At 41.6% G+C, this 18,374-nt stretch overlaps 1 protein-coding gene across 2 annotated transcripts in view; it reads left to right on the top strand.

The window, feature by feature from the left end:
* The window catches only part of ACSS2 (acyl-CoA synthetase short chain family member 2), a 45,486-nt gene that overhangs the window by 19,282 nt on the left and 7,830 nt on the right, over positions 1-18,374 (top strand). Inside the window, exons 3-8 of one of the 2 annotated variants that reach the window (XM_045806205.2) lie at positions 13,316-13,407; positions 13,614-13,717; positions 13,971-14,043; positions 14,326-14,401; positions 14,563-14,677; positions 15,548-15,586. In XM_045806205.2, the coding sequence (XP_045662161.1) occupies positions 13,316-13,407; positions 13,614-13,717; positions 13,971-14,043; positions 14,326-14,401; positions 14,563-14,677; positions 15,548-15,586 (499 nt within the window). The remainder of the gene's footprint in view (positions 1-13,315; positions 13,408-13,613; positions 13,718-13,970; positions 14,044-14,325; positions 14,402-14,562; positions 14,678-15,547; positions 15,587-18,374) is intronic. The other variant, XM_045806215.2, reaches the window with a different exon arrangement.

The raw sequence follows: 18,374 nt of genomic DNA, 5'->3' as shown, positions 1-18,374 counted from the left end.
GTCTAAATCCTGCTTATTCTTTCATAACCATCTGAAATGCCATCTTCTTTGTGAAGCTTTTTCCAATTCTCACTTTCCAGCCCTCTTTCTTGCTGTCAGCCAGAATGAATTAAAAAACCTATATCTAGAAAGCCCATTTACTGAAATATTTCCCTCATTTACAGTTGAGGCACCAAAGGCCCAGAGAAGTGAAATAATTTGTAAAAGATTTCATGTTGTGAGAAGTAGCAAAGCTTGACTTGAAACCCAGTTTTCCTGAGCTCTTGTGCTGTCCATTCATTTCCCTGTCATTGCAGCATTCCTGCCCAGGGGCTGAGAGAGCTTCAGCTGGAGCTGAAAGTGGGCCTAGAAGAACAGCATGGCTGAATGTATCAGCTAAGTTTGGGCCAGACCCTGGAGGAACACAGGACAAGGCTGAACAGTATGAACTTTATGCATTAGGCATTAGGGAGATTGTGATAATTAAGGATGGGAGAGCATTGCCGTCATTCAGTTGTTAATACTGCTATCTCATTGTAGTTTTGATTGGCATTTCTCTAATGATTAGTGATGATTCATGTGCTTATTGGTCATTGTATGTCTTCTTTGGGGAAATGTCTTTTCAAGTCCTTTGCCCATTTTTTAATCGTGTTGTTTTTTTGTTTGCTTTTTGTTTGTTTGTTTTTTGTTTTGGTTGTTGATCTTTAGGAGTTATCTATATATTTTGGATATTAATCTCTTATGAGATACATGATTTGCCAATATTTTCTTCCATGATTTGGGTTGCCTTTTTACTATGGGGATAGTGTTTTTTAATATACAAAATTTTAGAACTTTTATGAAGTCCAATGTCTATTTTTCTTTTTTGTTTCCTGTGTTTTTGGTGTCGTATCTGAGAAATCATTGCCAAATCCAATGTCATGAAATTTTTATCTTATGTTTTCTTCTAAAAATGTTATTGTTTTAGGTCTTACATTTAGGTCCTTGATTCACTTTGAATTAATTTTTGTATATGCTGTTACGTAAGGATAGCTATGTTCCATGGACAGTCTACTAGCTTCTAGCAGCAGGTTTTTAAAAAATTACAGATATTTACGATATGTGCCAGGCATGCATTAGGTGCTTAGACATAGCAATAAACAAAAGAAATCTGGTCCTTGTCCTCATGGAGCTGACATTCTGGGAGGGTGGGGCAAGATTTTTGTCTGTGAGCTGGAATTTCATTTAGGAAGAAAATGTTGGAGACAATGTATTTTGCCTTATTTCACAGAATGGGGGTCATGTCTGTAGGAGCAAATGACTGTACAAGTGCTTGTGTGACACTTGAGCACTGCCAAGGACTGTGAAGGTAGACATATGCAGGCTTCCTTGCCAGAGGTTTTGGGTCTTTCAGGAAGTTCTCAGGATATTGAAGAGATTGTGGCATGCATGATCCTGACCATGGGCTAAAGCTCAAAGTGGATGAGAGCCTCTTTCACTCCTTCTCACAGTGTTCCTGGAGATTCTTAGGAAAGAGGCTTCTCTGTGTCCATTTAGGTACACTCCGAATTGGTGTAGTTGAACAAACACTAACCTGGAAGTCAGAAACCTGGGACCAAGTTACAGATTTTCCTTAACCCCACTGTGTAGCCCTGGCAAGCCACTTCCTCTGGATTTCTTTTATCTTTGAAATGGGGATAATTGTACCTGCTCTACCTGTTGCTAAAGTAGCTGTGAGGATCAGGTAAAGGATTATCCTCTAAAGTCGTTTTATTCCATACTCGTGTAAGGAATTAGCTGAATTCCTATTTGATCTATGCAAATACCGTGTGAGACAAGCTTGTCAGGTGTTATTACTTTTTAAAAAAAGATTTTATTTACCTATTTTAGACTGAGAAAGAGAGAGAGACACACAGAGAGAGAGCAAGCATGAGCAGGGGGAGGGATAGAGGGAAAGAGAGAAGGGATCTCAACAGACTCCATGCTGAGTGCAGAGCCCGATGTGGGGCTTGATCCCACGACCCTGAGATCATGACCTGAGCCACCCATGTGCCCCTTACTTTTATTACTTTTATTTTATTTACTTCTATTTGGTCTCTACCTCAGCTAAGTTTACTCTCCCCCCTGCACCCTGCCCCCTATGTAACTAAAACCGTTTTTCTCTGAAACTGACTTTTAGGGCCCATTCTCCTGCTTCTGAAAGGAAGTAATGAGAATCAAGGAGTCTAAGATATATTAGAAGTTATCCAGGCTAATACCAGTCTTCTCCCTCCTCCCTCCTCCCCTCTAATACTTTATGGAGAAGGAAACTGAGGCTCAGAGAGAGGGGAAAATTTGTGTAAATTCATACATTGAATTAGGTGTAAACAATAAATCTAGGTCTGGTGACTCCAAATAATTATCTGAGGATCTTGTTAATAATCCAGATTCCTGAACCCCACCAGCCTATCAAATCAGAATCTCCAAAGGATAAGACTTCTGACTTATATTTTTATAAGCTCCTCAGATGTGGTGGTCAGTGGCAGGGTACCTTTGAGAAATATTTGTTTGTTTGTTTGTTTGTTTGTTTGTTTGATTTTAGAGAGAGAGAGCATGAGCAGGAGGGGCAGAGGGAGAGGGAGAGAGACTCTCAGCAGATTCCACGCTGAGTGAGGAGCCCGTGGAGTCTGACATGGGGCTTTATCTCATCACCTTGAGATCACAACCTGAGCCATAACCAAGAGTTGGATGCTTAACTGACTGTGCTACCCAGGTGTCCCAGAAAAATAATTATTTAGATTAACAGTCTTAAACTTTTAAAGTTATATACCTAAAAGAGTTTTGAAAAATTACACAACTCTTTATGCATTTTAAAGTTCACATTTAAACAGTTAATCATAAGATTAAATAATTGCAAAAAATTGGGGAGCCTGGGTGGCTCAGTTGGTGAAGCATCTGCCTTTAGCTTCGGCCAAGATCCCAGGGTCCTGGGATCAAGCCCCATCTCGGGCTCCTTGCCCAGCAGGAAGCTTGCTTCTCCCTCTCCCTCTGCCCCTCCTCTGAGCTCATGTGCATGCACGTGTGCTCTCTCTCTCAAATAAATATAATCTTTAAAAAATAATAATTCCAAAAAATCTAATTTCCAGTGTGTTTTATATTGTATACATGTATATATTTCATGTATCTCTTTTGAAATCTTGGAATTACAAATTTAGCTCATGTAATCTATAGAAAACTGCTAACAAATCAGCCAAATGAGATTTCTTTTGTTAGAAAATGCCCAGCTTCTTTTTCGATTAAAATAAATATGATAACTGTTTAACTTCTGAATTACAATTCTAAGAGAAATAAGGCATGTAGTGTTACCATGAGTTTGTCACCTGGATAAATGAAGATATTACTCCTTTCAGTATTGATTTCTTAAAAAAGCTTTCTGATTTGTTCTCTTGGGCTTTTCCGTCTGAGGTTACAGTTTTCAAATTGTCCCTTTGGCACTCTGGAGGGTGTTTTTGTTTTTGTTTTTGTTTTGTTTTGGTTTGGTTTGGTTTAACCTTGGCATGGTATAGGCATAATGTTTGGAATAAGAGAGAAGGCATTTAAATTTTTTTTAATTTTTATTTTATTTTATTTTATTTTATTTTTTTAAAGATTTTATTTATTTATTCAACAGAGATAGAGACAGCCAGCGAGAGAGGGAACACAAGCAGGGGGAGTGGGAGAGGAAGAAGCAGGCTCCCAGTGGAGGAGCCCGATGCGGGGCTCGATCCCATAACGCTGGGATCACGCCCTGAGCCGAAGGCAGACGCCCAACCGCTGTGCCACCCAGGCACCCCTTTTATTTTTATTTTTTAAGGATTTTATTTATTTATTTGAGAGAGAGAGGGAGAGAGCGCTCGCGTGCACAAGCCAGGGGAGGGGCAGAGGGGGAAGAGGACTCCTTGCTGAGCAGGGAGTCTGAGGTGGGGCTCGGGGCTCAATCCTAGGACCCTGGGATCATGACCTGATCTGAAGGCAGGCCACTAACCGACTGAACCACCCAGGCGCCCCATTTTTTTAAAAAAAATAGAGTGGGAGAAGTATGTTTGTGAAGGAGAAAGTGAGAAAGGAGAACCAACACAGACAGATCAGTGTTAGGAAAGTTTATATATGGAAGTTGAGAATCTGGACACTTACTCTCTTAAAACTTTTCCTGCTCAACCACCCATAGGAATAGAGTACCCTCCCGTGAAAACTAATGATTTCAACCATGCTATCTACCTAAATAACATAGAACCATTGTAATAAATATTTTTGCGTTTGTCAAAATTGAGACACTCAATGTACATATAAAACAGTCCCCTCGGCTGTTCTTTCCACTTTCCTTTTCTGCTCTAGTCATATTTCTGTTTTAGGCAACATTCCAAATGCTGTGGTAATAAAGGATCTGAGAGGACTGCCCTCATTCACTTGTTTTAGGTAAGGCTAGCATGGGACACGGTGTGGAAGGAACGCGTGCATATGATTTCCCTCCTGTAAGTAGCTATGTAAGCAGTGGGAAAGGGTTACCTTCTACGCTGACCTAGGTCTGCCTTGTCAACAGAGAAGAATTGCAGAATCTAACTGGCACCAAAGCCACCTTGGCCAAGGGGTACAGGCACAAGTTTCCTGGATCAAAGCCTGAAAATAGCTGGCATGAGGACAGGATGCAATAATAGCCTAGATTGCAAAGCACAAGTCCCATAACCTGAACCTCAACTCCAGGGGCTTATTGCCCTGCTCTCCCATGGCAGAGTCCAGAACTGAGCCCATTATAGGGGCTCAAGAAACTCTTCTTTATATTTCTCCAAATCCCATTCCATAAGTTTTATACTCTTCTCCTTCTGTCTGCCATTTCCCCCTGCCTGTCTAGCATCTATCTACTTTGTTTGTATCCTCTGTAATCCCCTTTCTTTCCATGTTTCCTCACCCTGATCAGCTTGGATCTGGCTGGTCACATGAGCAGAGAACTAACTTTCTTTCTTTCTTTCTTTCTTTCTTTCTTTCTTTCTTTCTTTCTTTCTTTCTTCCTTCCTTCCTTCCTTCCTTCCTTCCTTCCTTCCTTCCTTCCTCTCTTCTTTCTTTCTTTCTTTCTTTCTTTCTTTCTTTCTTTCTTTCTTTCTTTCTTTCTCCCATTTATTTCACTATTATGTATTAATTACCCAATGTGTATCAAATTTTATGCTAAGCACTGAGGAGGAAAAAGATAAAAAGATGTCTGCCTTTAAGGAACTTACAGTCCAGTGAAGGAAACAGATGTATACATATGACTATAACGTTAAAATAAATAAGTGCCAAGTCTTTAGGCAAATAGAAAGAGACAGAATGAATGAATGAATGAATGAATGAATGAATGAATAGTGCTAAGAGACAAACTTTCCGGAAAGGAAGATTTGTAAAGATGTCTGTTTTTCCAAATTATTCTGTATGTTATTGCAATGCTAATCAAAATCACAAAATTTTAAAATTTGAGATATAATTCACACCATGCAACTTACCCATTTAAAGTGTACAAGTCAGTGATTTTTGTTATATTCACAGAGTTGTGCAATCATCATCACAACCTATTTTATTTTTAATTTAATATTATTTATTTTTTAAAGGTTTTCTTTATTTATTTGACATAGAGAGAGAGTACAAGGAGGGAGAACAGCAGGGAGAGGGAGAAGCAGGCTCCCGCTGAGCAGAGAGCCCAATTGGGGGCTTGATCCCAGGATCCTGGGATCATGACCTGAGCCAAAGGCAGACGCCCAACCAACTGAGCCACCCAGGCACCCCCATCACAACCAATTTTAGAACATTTTCACCACTCTGAAAAGAAACCCCATATTCATTACAGTCACTCCTCATTTTCCTCCAAATGTTCCCTCTGTAGCCCTGGGCAACCGCTAATCTATTTTCTGTCTCTATGGCTCTGACTATTCTGGACATTTCATATAAATGGAATCATACAACATGTGGCCTTTTTTTCTAGCTTCTTTTACTTACCATAATGTTTTAAAGGTTCACAAGTGTTGTAGCATGTATCAGTAACTTATTCCTTTTTAAAAATAATTAATTAATTTTACTTTTTAAAATTATTATTAACATATAATGTATTATTTGTTTCAGGCGTATAGGTCTGTGATTCATCAGTCTTACTCAATACACAGTGCTCACCACAACACATACCCTCCCCAGTGTCCCATCACCCAACCACCCCATCCCTCCCACCCCTTTCCACTCCAACAACCCTCAGTTTGTTTCCTGAGATTAAGAGTCTCTTATGGTTTCTCTCCCTCTCTGGTTTCGTCTTGTTTCATTTTTTCCTCTCTTCCCCTATGATCCTCTGCCTTGTCTCTCAAATTCCACATATCAGTGAGATCATATGATAATTGTCTTTCTCTAACTGACTTAGTACTTCATTCCTTTTTGTCCTAGATAAATAATATTACATTGTATAGATATACCACATTTTATTTATCCATTCTTCAGTTGATGGATATCTGGATTGTTTTCTCTTTTTAATATCATGAATAATGCTGTTATGAACATTTGTGTACAAGCTTTTGTAGGAGTATATGTTTTCAATTCTCTTGGGTGATTACAGGTATGCTAAAAATCCATCCTTGGTGGACTTCAGCCCTACAGTTCTCAGGACACCTGCACTTTGATTTTCTTCCTAATGCTAATTCTGGCTTTGGAAAAAAAAAATCCTCGTTTTGGAGGCCACGTCATTTAGGAGAATGCCTAAACGAGACATTTAAATACTATAACTAGACACAGGTGACTATTAATATTTAAAATAATTAAAATTAAATAAAATTAAGCATTTAGTTCTGCCATATTTCAAATGTTCGATAGCTATATGTGACTTGTGGCTACTATGTTGGATAGCACTGCTTTAGAATAATGGGGCTACTAATGTGCTAAGTAACCTTGAGGCCATCACTTCCCATTTGTGTATTAGGTTTCTCATCTGTAAGTAAGGATGGTGGACATTGAAAGCCTTGTCCTCCTCTGGCATTCTAAGTGATTTATGATTCAATCTTTGAGGTCTGCCTCCTCTCACCTCCTCCTCCAGCCCTTCTCCCTCTTCACTGTGACTAGGGCAGGAGTACCCAGAGGGAACATTAGCCTGCTAATTGGTAAAGTTATGTTGCTCCCACTCCCTCTTCCCTTGGTGAAAGGGAAAGTGACTTGAGGGTATACCTATATCTGAGTGCCTCACACTTGTGCAGTGCTTTATGGATCATAGAACACATTATTTCACATGTTTTCTTAATTTTACATAATCAAAGAATTTCAAAGTTTAAAGAGCCTTAAAGGTCATCTCAAACTTCAGAAAACATGAATCACATGGGTTGCTCATAAAATGAGAATTCGAAGGCCCCCACTCCCTGAAGAATGATTAGTAGGTAGGGTTTCCCTGGCCCAATCTGTACTATTCTATACAGCAGCTATATGGGGCAGGGCCTTGGAATTTGCATTATTAACACTGTGTGACCATGCTTTGAGACACATTGGCCTTGCTTGGTTGTTCCCAGCCATGTCTTGGAGTCTGCTCTTTAGTATCCCTGCAAATCCCAGATTCTATATATCTCCAGAGTTAGGAAGCTCCTAAAGGAATACCTTCTATCATTGGACAGTTCTGACGGTTAGAAAGGCTTTCCTTATATTGAAATCTCCCAATTGACCCACCTCTTCCATTTATAGTTATGTAACACTAGTCTGCTTCTTTCCCATAATAATCCTTCAGGTTCATTCATTTATTCAGCAAATATTTACTGAGCACTGACTATATACAAGTTTCTTTGCAAGGCACTGGGGATTCAGTAGTGAACAAGACCAATTGGGTCTGTGCTTTCAGGAAGCTTATAGTCTAGTAGGAGAGATGGACAATTAGAAAAATAAATAATAATACAATTATAGCTTGAGAAAAATGCCATGAAAAAAATAAACAGTGTTGTGATGAAGAATAATAGGAAGGGCTGATGCTACTTAGAGTGATCTGAAGCATGACATAGAACAAACCGTTTGAAAAACCGGGGGAAGAACATATTGTATTAGTAGGAAGGCTCATAATGTGTTTGGAGTCTATTGAGCAAAATGGGACAATGGCACAAGATGAGTTGGAGAAGATACAAGGCATAGAAGTTTGGATTTTCTTCTACATGCAATGAAAGCCACTAAAGGATTTTAAACAGGAGGTAATATAACCTGGTTTATGTTTTTAATAGATTATTCCAGATGATGTATGGATTGGAAGAGGGTAAGAGTGAAATGGGAGACCAGTTTGGGGCCTTTGTGGTCATCCAGGCAAGAGATGAAGGTGGCCTGAACCTGTAGAAGCAAAAAGATACAGATAGTGAGACTTACTATCATGTATTTCAGTATCTTCTCTTCTCCAGGCCAAACAGCTCAGTTTAGTGTGTCCTCTCACAATAGGTTTGACTCCTTTTCTCATCTGGGTTTTTCTCCTCTAGAAGGCCTAACCTACCAGGTTAGATCCTGCCCTCTGTTTCTGTGAAGAACCTAACTTTTTCCACCTAATTTTCCCCCAGCTCTTTCCTCCTATCCTGTGCCTTACTCCTCTGCTAATCTAGGGAACTAAAATCTCCAATACAGTGAATGTCCCTCATATAAAGAGGGAGTTCCAGTCTTCCCTGTCATTAATCAATTATCAGGTTTTCTATGATTCAACCATGAACCTTAAGTACTTATTGTGCCAGCTGAGCGTGGAGGAGATCGAGAGGAAGAGGACGTGATCCCCACCCTCTAAGAACCCAAGGTGTGATGGGAAATATAAAGCCCCAATAAATGTAAAAAAGGTAGTACCAATAGATCACAAGGAAAGTGAGATCTTCTGTGCCACAACCAATCATGTGACCGTGAGCACCTTAAATGTCCTCTTTGGATCTCTTTGGAGTTAGGAGACTAAACTGAATGTTCTTTTAAAAATTCTTAACATCCATCCAGGGCACCTGGATGGCTCAGTCAATTAAGCATCTGCCTTCAGCTCAGGTCATGATCCCAGGGTCCTGGAATTGAGTCCCGCATTGGGCTCCTTGCTCAACGGGTAGCCTGCTTCTCCCTCTGCCTGCTGCTCCCCCTTCTGCTCCCCCTTCTGCCCCCCCTTCTTGTACTCTCGCTCTCTTGTGTGCGCTTTCTCTCTGGCAAATAAATAAATAAAATCTTTCTTTAAAAAAAATTCTTGGGGTGCCTGGGTGGCGCAGTCGTTAAGTGTCTGCCTTCGGCTCGGGGCGTGATCCCGGCATTCTGGGATCGAGCCCCACATCAGGCTCCTCCGCTATGAGCCTGCTTCTTCCTCTCCCACTCCCCCTGCTTGTGTTCCCTCTCTCGCTGGCTGTCTCTATCTCTGTCAAATAAATAAATAAATAAAATCTTTTAAAAAAAATTCTTAACATCCTAGAGGGCTTGGGAGCTTGCAGTAGGCCAGTATTCTGTTCACCTCCTCCTCCTAATGAGCCAGGGGCCCCAGCCTGGTGTGTATGTCAGAGAAAGAAGACACTGGAAGGAATAAGGTGCCTATATCAATAATGCATAACTTGAGCCCAGAGCCTGGGAGAGGAATGTACACTGAGGGGTGTGTGTGTGTATGTGTGTGTAACTAGAAGTAGGCTCAAGTAAGCAGTTCTTGTATAGGTTTGTGCTTATCTGTCCTGTGTAGCTTCTATGTACCAGGCTCTATTCTAGGTTCTAGGGATGTAGTAATGAACAAGACAGACAAATCCTCTGTTACCATGGAGCTTATATTCCAATAAACGACACAGGTAATATATAAGCAAGTAAAATATACGAGATAATTTCAAATAATGGAAAGTTATGTGAAGCAAATAAAACAATGATTTGCTAGTGTTTCAGAAGGGCAGGCTGTGCACGTAGATGGGTACATAAGTGTGGTGCATGTACTTGTAGATAGGCCCATGTTTGAGTCCTGGGTCCATATATTTCTCCGTATTTGTGCCTCTGTGTACAAATGGGCAGCTTTTATGTGTACGATGTTTTGCATATTAGTATATGTGATTTTATGCATGCAAGTACACACAGGTGAGGTGGTATGTGGTACACATGCGGGATATGTGTGCATGGGTATGTGGTATATGTCGGCATTTAGCCATAATGAGATGTTCTGAAGTTTCTGTGGCACTCATCACTGGGCCAGTTAAGAAAATGGCTTTTTGCCTCTGGCATTCAGGGCCATTTGCCAACTTCCTCTCTCTGTGTTCCTTCTCACTTTAGAGAGCTCTCTGTGCTTGGCTACTCTTAGCCCTAGGAGGGCTATGCCAAGGAAAGGATAGTAACTGACTCATCAAGCCAGGAGCTGGAAAGAGGCTGATATTCTTCTGTGTAACCTCCAAGGCCTGTTTTCCCTGCTAGTCCCTGTCCTTCACACTACAAGGCAAAAAAGTTGTGCCTTGAAATGAGAAGACCTGAGGATCTATTCTTGGCTCTACCACTTATCGTTTGACCTTGGCCAAGCTACTACATCTCTCTGGGTTTTAGTTACCTCTTTCTTGAGTACTCTGGGTAGTAAGGAAAGAGAGGGAGAGCAATGGCCTGCAGTATTTAGGGAGGTCTATGTGGTACTTATGCCAGAAGGAGAGGGGAAGGTGTTCTGAGCAGGGGCAATGGCATGATCAAAAGTATGGAGGTCAGCTTTTGTGTGTAGGAAGCCAGGAGGAACCCACTCAGAATAAAATTCAAACTTCCTACCATTACTACAAGGCCCTATGTGATCTGGCTGCTGCCTAAGTCTCATTCTTATCCTTCTTCTTGTTCACTGTGCTCCAGCCATGCTGGCTTCCTACTGTTCTTTGAATAGGCCAAGCTCTTTACTGCCTCATTGCCTTTCCAAATTTCGATGTTCTCTCTGCCCAGGATACCCTTCTCAAGAATTCATATGGTTGACTACTTCTTATTACTCGGGTCTTTTAGCTCAAGTATCACCTCCCCAGGCGGAAGCCTTCTCTGACCATTATTTAAAGTAGTTGTCCTCTAATTGTTTATTAATATTTAAAATGCACATATCCTTTGACCCAACAATTTCATTTCTAATAATTCATCCTATAGATATATTTGCAAGTGAGTAAAATGACATTTGAATAAAGATATTCATTGAAGCATTTATTTGTTAGATAAACTATGGCACATACAAACTGTGGAACATTATGCAGATGACAAGGAAAATCAAACAGCACTGTAGGTCTTGATGGGGAATTATATCAAAGTATATTGTTAAAGTTTTTAAAAAGCAGGATGATTGAGCTCTATACTTAAGATTCATGTAGTTTGGGGCGCCTGGGTGGCACAGCGGTTAAGCATCTGCCTTCGGCTTAGGGCGTAGATCCCAGCATTATGGGATCGAGCCCCACATCAGGCTCCTCTGCTATGAGCCTGCTTCTTCCTCTCCAACTCCCCCTGCTTGTGTTCCCTCTCTGGCTGGCTGTCTCTATCTCTGTCAAATAAATAAATAAATAAATAAAATCTTAAAAAAAAAAGATTCATGTAGTTTATTGGATGTATGTTATACTCAATTAAAAAAACACTATACAGAATAGTGTATATTGTATACCATTATATGTACAGAAAAAACAAGAATATGTAAACATAAATACATATATGTGCTTCTATAATAGGCCTGTCCCATGGTTAAAACAGCTCTTTCCTACCTCTTCCCATCCAGGCTTGGTTGGGGACTGTGAGTGCTTATCTCTCTTCTGAACAGTATTAAAATTCAATTTTTTAAATTTAGTTTTTAAATTTCCATTTTCAATGATATCTGAGGGATCTTATGAAAGATGCTAACAGTGTAGTCTTCTTCCAAAGTGATTGTCTTGGTCACTCCATATTAGTTCAGTTGCTCTGCACCCTCCCACCTATTAGAAGTGGTCTTGTCTGCATATTGACTATTTCTAGAAAGTTACACAACATAGTACAAATAGAGGCTGCCAATTGGCAGGATGACTTGGGAGTAGGGGTGGGAGGGACACTTCTCATTACATATCTTTTTTTGTGGTTCCATTTGTATATATGTATTATTCAAAAAAATCATAAAATTGAAAAAAATCACTGGGGGTCATTAAATCTTCACATACCATCGTGAAAGTTCCTTAAGATGTCTTTTTAAAAAAGTATTTCCAATTAGTCACTCATTATATCATTCTTTATATCCTTCATAATGCTTATCATCTGAAAGTATCTTGGCTTTATTTGTTACTTGTATACTTTTTGCACTGTCATTGGAATATAAGCTCCATGTTGTCAGGGATCTTGCTTGTCTTGTTCATCAGTGCCTTATTTCTATATATGTATATAGCACATATAGTAGTTGTTGAGTAAGCAAATGTGAAGGAAACGAGGCTGAAGCCTAGAAAGGTGTGGGAGGCAAGGCTGAGGAGGTAGACAGAAATCAGATGATAAATGATAAAGTGTAGTGATTCTGAAACTTTTTTTTTTCTTTTTAGAGACGGGGAGAGGGAAAGAGAGAATCTTAGGCAGACTCTGTGCCCAGCACAGAGCCCAACATGGGGCTCAGTCTCACAACCCGGAGATTATGACCTGAGCCGAAATCAAGAGTTGGACGCTTAACAGACTGAGCCACCCAGTCACCCCTGAAACTTTAAATGTGTATCAGAATCACCAACTGAGGGGCGCCTGGGTGGTGCAGTCAGTTGAGCATCTGACTCTTGGTTTCGGCTCAGGTCGTGATCTCGGGGTCATGAGGTCAAGCCTGGCATTGGCTCCACACTAAGCACAGAATCTGCTTGAGATTCTCTCTCCCTCTACCCCTCCTGCTCATATTCTTTCTCTCTCTCTCTCTCTCTCTCTCTCTCTCTCTCTAAAATAGATAAACAAATCTTTAAAAAAAATCACCAACTGAATCTTTATACCAGCTTGTAATAAAGAGGCAGATTCTGATTCAGTAGGTCTGAGTTGGGGCTCAGGAATCTACATTTTAATAAGTTCCCTTGGGAATAAGTGATCTGGAGACCCACTTTGAATAACACCAATGGCAGTCTTGACACCGTGCTTAGGAAGAATCACATCTCTGATATAATTTCTCCTTAGTACATCCCTATGATGGAAGAGAAGGGACCATCATCCCATTTTACCAACCTAAATGAGGCTCACAGATGGACACTGCATTTTCCAGTGACAGACAGCTTGTGTATAAAGTATACTTTAAAAGGCCAGAGTATCTGACCAGTCAGTTCAAGGTGTGATGGCAGACAGCTCACCCTCACAGGACATTCATGAGGAGCCTTGGTGTTCCTGAATGGCTATTATGACTGTTCCTATTTTTTGTTTTGGGGAAGAGGTTATATTCCCTAATGACTGATTTTTTTCTGATGTATTTCAGGGAGGGCAATGAACCAGAGGAGACCACCCAGATCACATATCGTGAGCTACTGGTCCAAGTGTGTCGATGCAGCAATGTTCTTCAAAAACAGGGTGAGTATCGGGTTTATAAGAAGGGGACTGGAGGGTCCTGCCCTGCGGTATCTGAGGACTTGGGGGAAGTCGACAAGGAATGGAAGGAATGTGGTAATAGGGGAACAGAAAAGGTCAGCTGTGGGGGGCGGGCAATGGCTGAATGAGAAAGAGCAAGTAGCAGCAGGAAGGGTACATGGTCCATGATCTGTGTCCTTTATTTGCAGGCATTCAGAAGGGTGACCGAGTGGCCATCTACATGCCCATGATACCGGAGCTTGTGGTGGCCATGCTGGCATGTGCCCGCCTTGGGGCTCTGCACTCCATTGTGGTAGGAATTTGGACTGGAAAAAGAGACCTAGTGGCGGGTGGGGCTCTGGAGAAGTAGGTTGGGCCTGGATGATGGAGGATCGTAAGAACCAAACTAAGGAGTTTAGAATGTTTGTGTCATAAGTTCAATATCGGTTACCCAGTTTTTTCTAGGACCATAGGTTAGAAACCCTGAGGGTTTTATGAGGGTCTCCTTTCCTTGTTTAGTTAATTCCTAGGTCCTCATCTTCCTCAGTCTTTCTTCCTTTCCCTAGTTTGCAGGCTTCTCTGCAGAGTCTCTATGTGAACGGATCCTGGATTCCAGTTGCAGCCTTCTTATCACTACAGGTGACTGATTCTCTCACCCCTTTTCCAGAACCGCCACACCCGAAGTTTTGTTCTCTAATCAGCTAGTTGGTATTTGAGGCTGCTCAGCATAGAGGGTAGGGACTGCCTACCCTTACTCCTGATTCCACCTCACCTGACCCTCTGTCAGCTCAAATCAATTGGAAGAGCCAGAGTAAAGAGGCCTACCTTAGGAAGGGCTCCATGAACATTGTGCTCACTAGGGATAAGGGGCTAGGAGTATGGTGCCTTCCTAAGGCCTGGAATGTCTATTGCTCCCCGAAGATGCCTTCTACAGGGGGGAAAAGCTTGTGAACCTCAAGGAGCTGGCTGACGAGGCCCTGGACAAGTGTCGGGAGAAGTAAGTGTGTTTGGCTGGTGGGCTACTGCTCTGGGTCAACTGGGCTTTTCCCCAGTACCAGATTCCCTGTGTCCCCTCTATCTTAGATGGACACGGGTGGGTCCTGCCAAATTCTCTTTTGAGCCAACCAGCCTACCACTTCAGGTTTTTCCTTCCTCTAGGGGTTTCCAAGTGAGATGCTGCATTGTGGTCAAGCACCTGGGGCGGGCAGAACTGGGCACAGGTGACTCTCCCAGCCAATCCCCCCCCATTAAGAGGCCTTGCCCGGATGTTCAGGTGAGTCTGGTACTGCTGTGCTTTCCTCTGGGCTCAAATTGGCTCCCTCTTCCTGCCCAGGAAGTTCTTGATGTGCTTCTTTGCTTCCTTATCATAATGCTGAGATGATCTGGGAGCAATCCTAGGAAGGTGTCCTCTGGCAGGGCTGGTAGGGAACTGGGGGACCTTGACCTTGAATGTCAGTAGGGAGCTCCCCATACCTTGGAAACTTAGCATGAGTCTCCCTTAGATTGTAAGGGAGACTGTGCTGGTTGGGGTATCCTGATAGGTACAAGGGACCCCAGGACTTGGGCTTAGGTTAGAAATGGGCTGACTTAGTCAACTATACTTCAATTTAAAAAGAAAGAAAGAAAGGAAAGAAACAAAGAAATGGGATGATTTGGGTGACAATATGTACTGGTCTCTGTCTTGGGGTGGGATACCTTTATGGCCCCACCATGGAAGGATCAGGATTTGGCCCTCAAGATATGGCCCTTATTAGCTTTGGATCCAGCACTTTTAGTGGAAATGGTGGAAAAGCCTAAAGGTCTAAGGGGCATGAAGGATGAATGCTCCAGGGTTCAGAAGGACAAAGGTTCCTGAGATTTGTGACTTGAGGGGCCCTGAGTGGTCACAGAGCTAGAGAGGCTATAGTCTAGTCTAGAGAGGCTATAGTCTACTCTAGAGAGATTGTGGAGACCCTGTTCAGTATTAGAGGTTCCGAGGATATAGAGGTTGGGAGCAAGATCAGGAAAATGTAGGCTGGGAGGACCAGTAAGAGGGAAGCCTAAAGAAAAGGAGGCAGCAGAGGCTTGGGACACACTGACCCTTCCCTTCCACTCCCCTTATACTCAGACCCTGCTCACCACCCTTTCCATGGGCTCTTAACAGGGTAAGCTGAAAGAGAAACCCAAGCGCATCTGGCCCCAGGTATCCACCTCTGCACTGCCTTGGGTACTGCTTCTCTGCGTGCTTGTCTGTGTTTCCATTTGCTCTTTGCCTGTTTTCCCCATTGAGGTGGCTGCCAGACCTAACTACTTTCTTTCTGCCCCTGGGTCCTCTGCCATCTAAGTTACTCTGAAGGGTCATGAAACAAAATGCCTGTTGCTACCTCTCTGAACTGGTTTAGAGCATGGATCTCATAGAGGTAGCAACAGGCATCCCATTGCACTACTGCTGGTCAGAACCTTTGTGGGAGAAAGGACCAAGTGACTTGTCAGAAAGTTTTTACTATGTACTTAGCTGGGGCAGAGCCCTAGAAGATAGGAGAGCGAGTAGAGGAGGTACAGAAGTTGACCTTGGGAATTCACTGTCAAGTTGGGGAGTTAGATATGTATTACAAATGAAAACCTCAGTTTTATTTAGGACAACAGAAGATTCCTAAATACATTTATATATTACTTTGGGATTTATAAACTGCACATAACCTCTCTGATATAATTAAGTGCTAGATTGAATAAAAATTACTTTGTAGGTGATTTTAAGATCTGAGAGTCCTAAGTGGAGGCGCAAAGCAGATTAGACTAGCAATTAGAGACCGATTTTTAGCTGTATGTCCTCAAATAAGTCACTTCTCCTCTCTGAGTTTCAGTTACCTTATCAGCAATGGAGAGATGATAATACATGCTTAAAAGGAAACCACTTCCTTTATTAAAACAAAACATAAAACCCATTATTCCTCCGAATTTTACGATCCTCACAGGGTGTCTTAGTCTAAATCTTCTATGGTTAACCTCTTCGACTAATGGTAAATATAATCTTTTTCTCTGTTCTCTGTTCTCATAGCATGCTGGAGACAGATCTGATTCCCAGGGGACATTACTTTCCTTTTAAAAGGCAGAGACCTAAGACATTTCTCTTGAAAGATGTAACAAACTCAATGGTTAGAGGTTAGAGTATAGACTCTGGAGCCAGACTATTTGGGTTCAAATCCTAGCTCTGTCACCTGCTACTGTGGAAGCTTGGACAAACTACGTAAGCTTTCTTGCCTCAGCTTCCCCATCTGTAGAATAAGGATAATAACTGTACCTACCTGATAGGGTTTTGTCAGTATATATAAGTTTTTTGGCACATAGTAACTATTTTATAAATGTTAGCTTTTATTGCTTTTAACATAGTAGGCAGCCTGGCATTTCTAAAAGGGGAACCAGAAAAGAAATAAACTCCTATAATTATTAATACCAGAGACCCTTAGGCCACAGGCTCCTGGATTTTTGTTTTTTTGGAGGTGAAAATAATCAGTTATCAAAAAACCAAAGACCATAAGAATAGGCTTACAAAGTCCAGGTTTGTTGGTCTAATAATTGCAGTCAAACCTGCAGAAATCTTGAGAGAGCTCCACATCCCATCATCCTTAAGCATTCTTTAAGGGAGGGCCTGGCACAATTTGGAGGTACTCTCCTCAACCATGTCACCTATGGGCTTCCTCACGTTCCTCTCTCACACCTGGCAGTTGCCCTGCTCCAAGGACAAAGGCCAAATCAATTCTTATTTCAGTAAATTGAAATCTTTTCCTGGTTCAAAGCTGTGGGCCCTTATAGGCACACACCCAATTCATAACTAACCACTAATTGAACTCACCCTGCTTCCTGGTGCTAGTTATCAGTTCTACACCTGGGGTACTGGCCCTTCTCACCCACATACCCACAAAGGAAACAGTTTTACAACATTACGAGAACCCCCTCATTGCCACAGTGTAACTATATTTTGCCCCTATATGTACCTAGTGCCTTTTCTATGACAATTCAGACCACTACTATAGACCAGTACCAGTACTGTAGACCGTTTGCCCAAAGCAATATTGACATTCTCTTGCTTAAATACATTAAGGCCCTCATCTTAAGTGATCATTTGGCAGGAGAAAAAAAAAAAGTATCCTTGTGTCAATGTATGTGTAGACCCATATGGCTATTCCACTAAAAAATAGGGTGTGTTTTAGTGTTTTCTAGCTTGTGGGCAGCCTCTTTCTCTTCTTTCTTTTTCTTCTTTTTTTTTTTTTTTTTTTATGGTGCCTCAATGAGTCTGGACTTGTCATTCTTTTTTTTTTTTTTTTAAGACTTATTTATTTATTTTAGAGCAAGAAAGAGCCCACGAGTGGGGGGAGTTTGCAGAGGTAGAGAACCTTCAAGAAGGCTCCACGCTGAGCCTGACATGGGGCTCGATCTCGATCTCACGACCTGTGAGATCACGACCTGAGCCAAAACCAAGAGTCGGACACTTAACCCACTTAGCTACCCAGGCTCCCCTGGACTTGTCATTCTTATGATGTTTGTGTGCCAGACACTTCAAACTCTCCAAAGGAAGGGACAGATAGTACAGAAAGAGCAGAGTGGTTGGAGAGTCATTTTGTAATTTATCAAGGTATGTTTTTAACACTTTGGGGTTCTTTAACCAAATATGTACACAATAAATTAGCATATAGCCATATAATGGGAATAGGGATTAGGGTGTTTCTCTTATATTATCATGGGTACCTGCCAGCCAGGGCCATTGAACATACAAGAAGCTAATGAATATGAAGAGGCTTTGTGACAGCTAAAGCAAACCCCAAACAGTTCCCATTTTCATACCCTTGAATTTATTTCCCAGAGGAGTTCAGTAGCACTGAACTAAATTCTATCCTTCCTGACATTCGTCAGTCTTTCCCACCCCACAGGACAATTCAAAGTATGATATTTTCTAGGTAATGCCTTTTTCTTTTGGTGTTCTCCAAATCCTG

This window comes from Ursus americanus, chromosome 22 (genome assembly GCF_024610735.1).
Source record: "Ursus americanus isolate L20-20 chromosome 22, mUrsAme1.1.p, whole genome shotgun sequence".
In the NCBI taxonomy this organism is placed as follows: domain Eukaryota; kingdom Metazoa; phylum Chordata; class Mammalia; order Carnivora; family Ursidae; genus Ursus; species Ursus americanus.
This window is presented reverse-complemented; position numbering and strand designations above follow the sequence as displayed.